Genomic DNA, 11,380 nt, shown 5'->3' with positions numbered 1-11,380 from the left:
AAAAAAAAAAAAGAAAAGAAAAGTGTTTGCCATAATTTATGCATCTCTAAGATTTTCAGTGAGTAAATGCTGATACAATTTTTCTTTTTGGTTGGACAGTTCCTTTAAATGAAACTATAAAACTGTATTCAGTAACCCATCTGTCATGTGCTACAATAGTTAAAAGCTGTATATTCAGTAACAGATTCCTCCGTTTCATCTAGATTTCTAATCGTGAGGTGAAGCAGTTACTCTCAGGCCAGATGCATCCCAGACTTTAGACTGTGTTATAATTTTTGCGCTTTTCAAATGTGTCATGAAATATCTGAGCTCGTCGAGTTCCTCATCAAGTCAGATCATCGCCTAGTTTCAACTCTTGGTCTAGATGTCAAAATGAACAACAGACCAGTCTAATTAAATGTAACTTTTAAAGTGGGTTAACAGCATTAGCACCACTCTTTAAAAATGCATGGTGTTGGGGACGTTTCAGCTCAGTGTGAGGAACAAGCGACAGTCACTGCTTTATGAATTATACACATCTTTTGTTCCTCTGGATAATTTACTTTGTTTTATGGCAATTACAGACAGATTCTAGTTCCTGCTCGGTCCCTTGCAGTGTGTGGCAGGATGTTAGCAGCTCTGTTTCACAAAGAAACTTAACCCAAAGTTGTCAAAAGGTTGTTAGTGTTGTTCCTTTTTCAGTTGCACAGATGCTGTACCCTTCAGTGTTGGAGACCTGACTAAATGCAGCAATGATACTACCTTTTTCGGTAGAATGAAAGTGGATACACTGGTTTCAAAATATTCTAGTTGTAGTGTTCCTGTAGCTCAAACAGTAGAGCACTGCGCTAGCAACACCAAGGACATGGTTATGTTTGGCTTCAAATGAATTATACCATGCAATGTCAATTTGGATAAAAACATCTTCCAAATGCATACAATCTACAATACAATAAATGTCTAGATTTTTCACTAACAATCTACTTTTTCCAAGTGGCATTGGAGCATGCACACTGTTATACTGCGTCACTGTTTTATTGTCAAATTAAAATTGTACAAGCTGAGGCAATAATCAAGCACGCTATATCTTATATTTGTTGTGTACCACTCTGAAAAGTCCAGTTAATTGAGGTAAAACAGCTGTAAATGTACGACTTCAAATGACTCACTGATTAATTTCCCTGAACAGGAAGTCCTGGTGCAGCATGCTACGTCTTTTGTGTAGCAAATTGTTTTGTGAAATGGTTTTTGTTTTTGACATACGGTTATATAACTATCTTTAAATCCACACAGTTTCTGCCAGATAAATGCTGCTGTGGTTGTAAAAATAAATGACTTCATATTGCATCCTTAAATAGCTTCTGCATAGTTAGCAAACATTTTGTTTGGAGTGTAGCTAAAAGGCTACTTTAACTGTTGTTTAAAGGGATAGTTCACCCAAAAATGCACTTTCTGTCATCATTTACTTACCCTCATGTTGTTCCAACCCTGTATGACTTAATTTCTTCTGTGGAACCTAAATAAAAGTTATTTTTGTACATCAGTGGAATCTTATCTATCTTATCCATCAGTGGATATCTTCTTTTGTGTTCCACAGAAAAAAGAAAGTCATACAGGTTTAGAACGACATGAAGATGAATAAATGATGACAAAATTATCATTTTTGGGTGAACTATCCGTTTAACTACTTTACATTATGAGTAGCTTGTAGTTTGGTAAGTAAGTTTCAAAGTAGCTTTGTAAACGTTGCTGCTCTTTTCCCTTCATCTAGACAAAACCCTATAAGTGATGTACTGACAGGATGATTAATGGTTCATCATTTGACTGAAAGATGACAATCTCAGAAGTACACAGGTTGGGGCCCTGATCTGATTTAGAACTGGTGGTGTTGTGTTTTGGGTTTGCTGGGTTCATCTGTAGTAAATCAGGCTTTATAGAGTGACTGTCAGAGATAATCGGCTGTTGTCTGTGGGCTGAAGCTTTAGATGACTGTTTGATGATGAGGTTGCGGGGAGGTAACTCATTTACTGATTGCAGGTCTCTGGCGTTGTGTGAATGGTTTATTGGAGCAAGATGTGTTTGCGTCTTTGTGTTTGTGTTTATGTGCATGAGAGCTTTACTGTCTGCGTGTGTGAATGTTCTTGTGTGTGTGCATCAACCATGTTCATTTGTTCTTGTTTGTATTAGCAGTGGAAACTCTGAGAAAGCACCAAAATGTGTGAATATTGTGACAGTCCTCATCACATTGCTGTCTACGAGGTGAGAATCATATTCTTACCGTAGTTCTGTGTTGTCAGGTCACTAAATGTTTTGTAAGGGCACTCTGTACTTGACAATCAGCCCACAAAAAGGTAGTTCAAAACTTTTTAGGTTTTAAAGCAGTTCAAAATGTAATTACCACAATAATGAGGAGGAAATATACAGATTGAGGAGGAGGTCACATGGCTGAGGTTTTGAGTTCAGCTCCATTTTTTTTTCTTTAAATCAGTGCTCACCAAATAACAGGCAGCAATCCAGATAAATAATTGTTCTTTAATTTTTATAATATACTCTGCCATTCAAAAATGTGAAGAAAATAAGAAATGTTACTCAAGCCACAAATCAGCATATTAGAATAATTTCTGAAGGATCACGTAACACTGAAGCCTGGAGTAATGGCTTCTGTAAATCCAGCTTTGCCGTCACAGAAAGAAATTACATTTATTAAAATAGGTAGAATTGTAATAACATTTAATTTATAAAATGTCACATTACTGTTTTCTCTGTATTATTAATTAAATAAAAGCAGCCTTGGTGAGCATAAGAGACTTCTCTTAACACATAAAAATTCTTACTGATTTTGTAGACTGCATTTTTCTCCACACAAAACTGCAACACAAAGCAGCATTATGCCACTAAAAGGTGCATTTCAAAGGCAAAAATGTATTTCAACAGGAATCACAATCACAGGAAACAATAAATCATCTCAAAGATTTAATTTGGTCCAATCGCCAAGTTTGCTTACTGTAACTCAGCCGGCGATTGTTAATATTCAAATGAGATACTCTTTGTTGTGATCTATTGCTGCATCTGTTTTTAATGATCCTTTTTGTGTCTTTTTGAAATTTGTGATTTATATACTATTTAGGCTTTATTAATTTTAAAACATGGGATGGTTGCCAAAATTTATGATGAATTGTTGGCACTTTCTCCCTTTGATTACTTGTAATTTTTTTTCCTGTAGGCCTACTATAAAAATAAATGGTAAAAGGGACAAAAAAACTGTAAAAAATAAAAAGTATGCTGTTTGTGAAAGAGAAACCTGCAGTGAAATAACTGCAGGTGAAATGGCCCCCATCAGTCTTAAGTCATATAGAAATGTTGATATGCTTGACTTCTGTGACCTCTCTTGAGGGTCAGCGGGAGGAGTCTGGGTTTTGAACAGCTGCAGTCCGGTTCACTGAGAGCCCAATGACTTCATCTCACTACACACACACAGATGTAGAGGGCAGCTGTTTCTCTCTCGCTGCCAGAGACACAGACATCTGCCACATCTGCCTTTCACCCAGACATTCTGTCCTTCTTGTCCTGCCTTATTTCGCATCATATTTATTATTTTTCTTGCTTGAATATACAATAAGAAATATACAACTTGTCCCAGTGCTGTAATACGAAAGTACTACGACACTATCTTTTTTGTTTTTTCTTTTTCACTTTATTATTATTCATTTGATGTCTCTTCTAGCTCAATTCTCACATGTCATCTTCACTCTCTCTTTCTCACTCTTTCTCTCCCATTTGTATTCATCGTGTCCCCTGTTGGTGTTCTGAGCCCTTCTGTCACTCTGATTGGCTGTGATGATCTGTCATATGGCTGTCTGATGTGCGTTGGTGTTTACAAACAGGCGTGGAGGACAGTGGGATAGTGTCAGTCAGCTGATCGCAGTCTGTCCTGCTAGAAAGGAGTTCTCCTGTCCTCAAACCACAGACGCTTTGGAAGTTACACTTGACCCTTCAGATTTACACCGCTGTCCTTAATGTGAAGATTTAGGGTAAGCGAATGAGGGAAACGTGAGTCTTTGGCTCTTACGTGAGATTTATGAAAAGCATCTTCGATCTGTGCTTACTCTTTATGCTATTGACATCATCATATTCATCACATTCAAGTTCTGAGTCCTTGCGTTTTCTCAATGAGTAATTCTCTCGCTCTCTGTTTTGCTCTGATTTTCGAGAGCTTCTTCAGTGCTCTTGCATTTATGAGAATATTAAATGGTATTTAGGTCTTGTCTGAGGCAGTTTATTCTGCTGTTCTAACCTCACATTTAAAGACAGTATAAAATAGCTTGATGAGTGCAGTATTCTTTCCTGTGTTGATGTGTTTCCTTTTGAAATTAGAAGTTTGGGTGAGGCATATAGGGTGTTTTGTGCCCTTTTTAAAAACAAAACAAAAAGTAGCCAGTATGCTTTAGTTCAGCCATGGTTATGAGCATAATTTGTTACAAGCTAGTAAGAAGCAGGTGGTATTAGGGGGCGGGGCATTCTCATTCTAGAGAATATTTGATTGGATAACAATCTGTGTAGTGCAGAATGAGTCATCAATATTTTTGCTCCATTTTCTAGAAAGTGAAAGACTGTACATTTTAAAGCATTTATTTGTGATTTTTAGAAGTGTGCTAGCATATGCACTTCCCCTAAATGTTTTGGGTCAGTAATATTGCAAACTGCATTTGATCAAAGAAACAAAATATAGTAAAAACAGTGATATTGTGAAATATCATTAGAATTTAAAGTTCCTATTTCCTTTTCAATGTATTAAAAATGTAAATTATTCCTGTGATGGCAAAGCTGAATTTTCAGCACCTATTACTCCAGTCCTTACGAAATCATTCTAATATGCTGATTTAGTGCTCAAGAAACATTTCTTCTTCTTACAATTATTATTCTTATTATTAATATCTTCTTATTTTTATTATTTACTGTTAAAAGCAGTTGTGCTGCTTAATATTTTTGTGGAAATGATTATCTTTTTTAACAATATAAATATCTTTAATATCACTTTTGATCAATATAATGTCTCCTTGCTGAATAAATGTATTAATTTCTTTAATTAATAAAAAAAAAAACACTAACTCATAACTTTTGGACGGTAGTGACAAAAAGACATCAATTTTGTATATGCCTTCTCTATGCTGTCAGAACTGAAAGAGACTGGTTTGTTTGACATTGTTGGAAAGAAAAAAAAAATCAACATTTCCAACGAGGTCAAAATCTATTTTAAAAACAGTTCACAGAAACAAAAAATAATTCATCAGGGAAAAGGTATTTTAAAATATTGAGTCAGGTTGGCAGCTGAAGAAGGGTATGAGAAAGATTTGACATGCATGTTCTCACAGGAACACAGTGATGCAGCTAGTTTGAAATTTGAGTGTGTAATTTTTTAATTTATGAAATTTAGGAACTGATGCATAGTATGTAGGAGCTAAATTTTGCTGACATTGTTTAATAGAGATTAGTGTTAAACCACTAATATCACATTGCATTTTAGATCGTGCAGGATTTTAAAGAGCTTTGTCATAAACATCTAATATATTTGGCTTCATGTGATGGTTGAGTAACTGATGTGTCTGTTTGTGCTGGTCTGCATGAGGCGAGTCAGGACAGGTTCCAGCCGTCAACACTCAAACTCACAGATGAGAGGGGTGAAAATTAGACCAAGATATTTATAACCACAACACTGGTCACTTCATCTTTGTAGTCAGGGATCTGTTTTGGGTGCAGGTGTACTTTAAAATGCATTTCATGTGGATCAGGATGGAAATGTCTGATGGTTTTGCAGATATTTTGCACGTGTAGATTCCATCATCTGAAGTCATATGCACTTCCCATCACCCCCTCATTCACAGGGGTCATTTATGACATCATGGGAGGGTGTCTGTCTCCAAGACAACACTTATGAATTCCAAACAGTTATTGACAATAATGCAGGTACCTCATTTGCCCTTGTATCTCACACATGACTTGACACAAGGACTGTTTTACTTCAAAGATCAGGATGCCGACTGAAGGTCCCACAAGATTAATCTGAGCCTTCTCCCATCACAAGCAGCTGCTTATTGTCTTTGTACATTTGTTGTTGTTGTTATGGCTAGAGTTGATTTCCAGTGTTTGTATTTTGAAGGATAATTTGTTGTTGATGCTTCAGATTGCACCTTTTCTGATCTTCACCACGTTAAAAATAAACCCAAATCTAAAATTAATCTATTAGCTATTTGTGCACAGGAACACACACTTACCCTGCCTGTTTTGATTACATAGATAAAGGATTCAGGAAAAAACACACGTCATCCGGAAAACTGATGTACACATCACAGCATAAGACAGAAATAAAACAAAACAACACAAGAGCAGGAAGATTTAGTGGTAGTGTGAAGGGCTAGTTATCCTTTACGTGTGGACACGTGCACGTTCATAAGCGTTAATGAGGTAAGACACTATTATGTTATGTAAGCTCTAATCAGGCTGTGTACGTCCAGCAGCAGCTGAGTGAGCCAGAATGATGTCATGCCATCTGTGTGGAATGGTGATGTGTGATGTAGCGTCATGCAAACAGAGCTCCCGCAAGAGACATGAAAAATTGATAGCTGCCATAGGGAGTTCATAGAAGAATAAAGCAGTCAAACAATCTACCTTAACGCAGGTCTGTCTGCTGATATGGTTTGGAGACCACAGAAATACTTTATGGGTACCATTTATTCATTTTTTAAAAGCACAAATCCAATGTTCTTTTGTTTGTTTGCTTTTTGTGGGATCTATTAAGCATGTTAGATCAACTTTTTTTTAAACATGAACTTAACCTAGCATAAATAATAGCTAGTTTTAAAGCCAATTTAGGCATAATCTGTTTAACTGATATGCAAATTATCTTTGTTAAAACTATTTTGTCTTTTCCCAAAAATGTAACAAATTTGTATTACTAAATGCCGTTATATTCAACCATTTTTATGCAAAAAGCATTAAATAAAAACATTTTGGGAACAATGGGAAGACAATAATCTATCCATTTTCATATTTTTAATTCATTTTGATAATTTTTAATGACTGCATTTTTTATTTACTTAATTTGACTGCATTCATCAAGCTTGAGTATTCAGCCCTTTTACCCAAGTTATGGTAAGACATTATTATTTATTAAATATTTAATTTATGGAAAGTTTATCAATAACAACAAACCCAAACTAGCCAGAGCTTACTAAGTGATAGCTTAATTTATACAAAGTTCTTGCATAGTCTTTTTTTTTTAAACCATGGTTTTGGACATTCAGCAAAAATGACTAGCCTCTTATAAAATGAATGGAAAATGAAATAGCTAATTTAGTTTGACCACCTGAGGTTGATGATGAACATTTTTTGAAGGTTAAGCACTTCCGTTCACTGGCCATTTGTTGAAAAAGACTTTAAAAAAGTTTCAGGGCCTATTTTGTGCTGCATTCATCGAAAGTGTGAAAAAGACGAAGATCGGCTGACGAACTGTATAGCAAGAACTATACAATGAACAGCATCAGTTCATTCACTATAAAGCCTCATCAGTTCATTCACTATAAAGCCCCTTGGTGCAAGCATGTGAAAGGCTTCATCAAATATTTCTGTAACTTTTTTTTAATAATTGACAGTGTTTTGCTTGTTTCTGCAGTGAGGCACAGAGTCAACCATTGTTTTGCTGAGCACACTGAGCACATTTAAAAGAGAAGAGAAGTGGAAGAGAGGAGAAAAGAAGAGAGAGAGACGGTGACCTGCCTAATGGCAGAGAGCTGGATGTCCCAGTGAGGTCAGGGCGGACGGGAGGTCATGGGGTCATTTATGCTGGGGAAAGCTGCTTCTCTGGAGCTACTGCTGGAAGCCTGCATTCGTGCGTTTGGTGAGTGAACACTAAAATGACAATTATCATTTTGGCCGCTATCCATAGTTTATAGGTTTCTAACAGATTCACACACCAATCTCAGACTAGCTCAGTTGCTAGATCTTATGTTTGTACAAATTCATTAATTGATTATAATAATCACCGTAATTGACCACTGTCATTGGTCATGGTTGATCCCATTATGGATTGCTGTGATTGTATATGATTAATGACCTCTTTTATGCTTAATGATAGTTGCTAATAACTATAAATAATCATACTTAAAATTGCTGGTCATATTGTTTATATTAATTACTGATCAATGTTATTGATCCATGTTATTGATTGTTTACCGATATCCTCCATTAGGTCTTTATGTCAAATTTTTCTCATATATGTATCATACTGTATCTCATATTATATCTATGTTTTTGAGCTGCTATTCATAAATCTGCAAAATACTAAAAATGTATAATCCTCCCTTTCTCCATAACTCATTTTTCTTATAATATATTATTATTTTTCATTATGATTATAATGTGGTTATATTATATTATATCTATTTTTTTTAAATATTCCTCCCTCTTTCTGTGACCGTCTCTCTTCTGTTATAGATGATGAAGGAGAGCTGCATGAAAATCAGCTTCCCCGAACCCTTCTGCTGATGCATCGCTGGTATGTGTCCTCCACCGAGCTCGCTGGGAAACTTCTGATTATATATCCTGTGCCAGTCTAGTATGAGCATGTGTGGTTTGTGTTTGATGTTTCAGTAGATATCTGTTTTTAAAAATGTTTGATGTTAGATCTCAGTGGATACCAATTGGCATCTACAAGAAAATTATGTTAGTCCGAGCTTTTATCAGAATTAATGCAATTACTTTAACCCTAACAAACTTCGTTTTGTGAAATGTTTTTCTTGAAAGTGTGTTTCTGCTATCTTTCTTCTAAATAAATGGCACTTGAATTAATATGTTGTGTAATGCAATGCCATTCATTCATTGCATATTGTACAGTATGTGCATATACTATTGTTATACATTCTCCAGCATGTTTAATGCTCCTTGACTCTCTATCACGTATCGTGACTGTCGGGGAGATGACTGCCAGCGGACACGACTGAAGATCTGCTATTTAATGAGGTAAATAAAAACAGCTTCCATTTAACAAGATAAACAACCCATTTATTCCACATGAGTTTCCTCTTCTGAAGGATTTAAGGTGTTTATTTGCATTGCTAGGCAACAACAGAACATGTCGTGAGGGGGCTATTATATAGTGTTATCATTTTTTTTTATTCCCCTTCTGTTCTTCCTCTTTTTCTCTGGGGGCTGCGTGTCTGTTGCCTGCACTCAGAATGAGGAGTGATGATGTCACAAGGACATGCCAGCCAGTTTCAGATCTATCACTCCACCAAAACCACAGGCTTTTATTCAGGAGTTCAGGATTTATTTTGAGAATAAATGCAAGACTATATAATAATCTGGGAATCAAAATCTAATTGAACACTTATGTTGTGTTCCAGTCATTTTGAATTTGAGAGGATTTTCTTTTTCCCCAAAATGCTTGTTATTGTTATCACATTGGACTAAACTTACTGACTTTGCTCAGCAAAAATGACCAACTTACATGGTGAATAAGCTCAGATCAGTGAGGCCTACGATCAGTCAGTTCCAAACAGAATTACAAAACCTGTGCTAATAAAAAGAAAACAAACTGACAAAAAGATTGATTTTAAGATTTGGTAATAATGTAGCATAACAAGAAATGTATAAGTGATTTTATTGTAGGTTGGTAATTTTTGACTGGGAACACCACAAGTGATTAATAAGGTAAAGGGTTAAAACTGGAAATAAACAGCATTTTAGAATAATAATTTTAAAAAAAACTGACAATGAAATGTAAAATGAATAAGGATATCTAAGATTTCTGCCCTATTTCTTGATCACTAGTCTAGTAAATTTGACCATGACCATGCAAAGTCTTGTAGAGACGTTTAGATTTCCTTCCTTTCATCAAAGCACAAAATTCTCTCTGGATCATGCTAGAGAACATGATCGTTGGGTTTCACACAAACTTATGGCGTTCATGCAGCTTGTCATTTAAGCAAAAGGGGAAAAACAAATACTAAGACATTTTGAAATTTCCCCTTCTGTTCTTCCTCGTTTTAATTTTCAGTTTTGACTATCAAATGTTATGTTAATATATAATACATTTAATATGCAATGTAATTAGCAATTTAAATCATTATATTAAGTTTAAAAAATGTGAAATAGTTTTATCCGATTTGATATCAAAAAAGACGCACGCACACACACTTTCACACACACAAAGACGCCCACACCTGTGGTTAGTGTAACTTATCAGTTATCAGTGTAAATTGAGGTGTTGTGTAAAAGTTGTCTGATGACCTTTTGACCCCTGCTCTCATTGGTCTCACTAATATGCACAATTACACAATACAAACACCCTTGGGTTGTTGCCTCCTAACTGCATGATGTCACTCTGACTCATGCTGGGCACACATTCCAGCTGATGTTTATGTCTCAAAAAAACAGAAAAGCCAGAAAAGAATGTGTTTTTGTGTCTCAGTGCCCTTAGTGAGTCCGGCAGTCAAAAACATCTACATAATTAATGATAAAGGGCATGCATCTGACATAAATACGCTTCATCCGTTCCTTTCTCCAGGGACTTGGTGAGAGTCACCAAAACAAAAACATCACAAAATGAAGGAGGTCAGTATTTTGCAGAACTGCATCCTGCTGGGGGAAAAGTAAACTTGCTTGATTTAAAATGTAGCCTTGATATTTACTGGATATATCCAGTCAGGCTAGATTTGTTGCTGTTTTTCAGGGGGTCCGCAGGAAATCAACTCTGCACGTCTGCTAGAACTACGTACAAAGTATTATTGTAATACCATTGTTTTTTTGTTTTTTTTATGTTTTCAGAAGAAGTTTGTTATGCTTACCAGGGCTGTATTTATTTGATATGTACAGTATAAATACTGTAATATTTTGAAATATTATTACCATTTAAAATGTTTTATATTTGAATATATTTTATAATGTAATTTATTTCTGTGATGTGAATTTTCAGCAGCCATTACTCCAGTCTTCTGTGTCACATGATCCTGCAGAAATTATTCTAATATGCTGATTTAGTGCTCAAGAAACATTCATATTTTGTTTTGAGAATGTTGCACAATTTGACGATATTGGCCTATTTTGCCAAAATATTGTAGTCCATTAGATGCACAGCCTTTAACATAAACAGCAGGAAGAGTTTTCTCTTCCCTTTTAATTGGTAGTTATTTAAAATAAATCCTAAATTTGCAGGATTACACAGTTGGGTATTTTTATTATTATTTTATATTTGCATTTTTTTATTGTTTTTTCCTTGTTGTGTGTAACCCAAAATAGACCTGCAAATAGACCATTTTTGGATTACAACATACCAGTTAAGAACCACAGCTTTAAAATACCATGAAATTCCATCTAAACACTATGTTGCTGCATATAAATATGGTCA

The 11,380-nt window shown here is 35.4% G+C and overlaps 1 protein-coding gene across 1 annotated transcript in view; it reads left to right on the top strand.

Moving 5' to 3' along the window:
* The window catches only part of LOC107755973 (ras guanyl-releasing protein 3-like), a 34,040-nt gene that overhangs the window by 10,829 nt on the left and 11,831 nt on the right, over positions 1–11,380 (top strand). Inside the window, 3 exon segments of the mRNA XM_016572937.1 lie at positions 7,649–7,873; positions 8,470–8,572; positions 8,932–8,994. Of these exon segments, the coding sequence (XP_016428423.1) occupies positions 7,804–7,873; positions 8,470–8,572; positions 8,932–8,994 (236 nt within the window). The 5' untranslated portion in view covers positions 7,649–7,803.

Source organism: Sinocyclocheilus rhinocerous, unplaced genomic scaffold (assembly GCF_001515625.1).
Source record: "Sinocyclocheilus rhinocerous isolate Xijiao unplaced genomic scaffold, SAMN03320098_v1.1 scaffold1764, whole genome shotgun sequence".
NCBI lineage: Eukaryota > Metazoa > Chordata > Actinopteri > Cypriniformes > Cyprinidae > Sinocyclocheilus > Sinocyclocheilus rhinocerous.
This window is presented reverse-complemented; position numbering and strand designations above follow the sequence as displayed.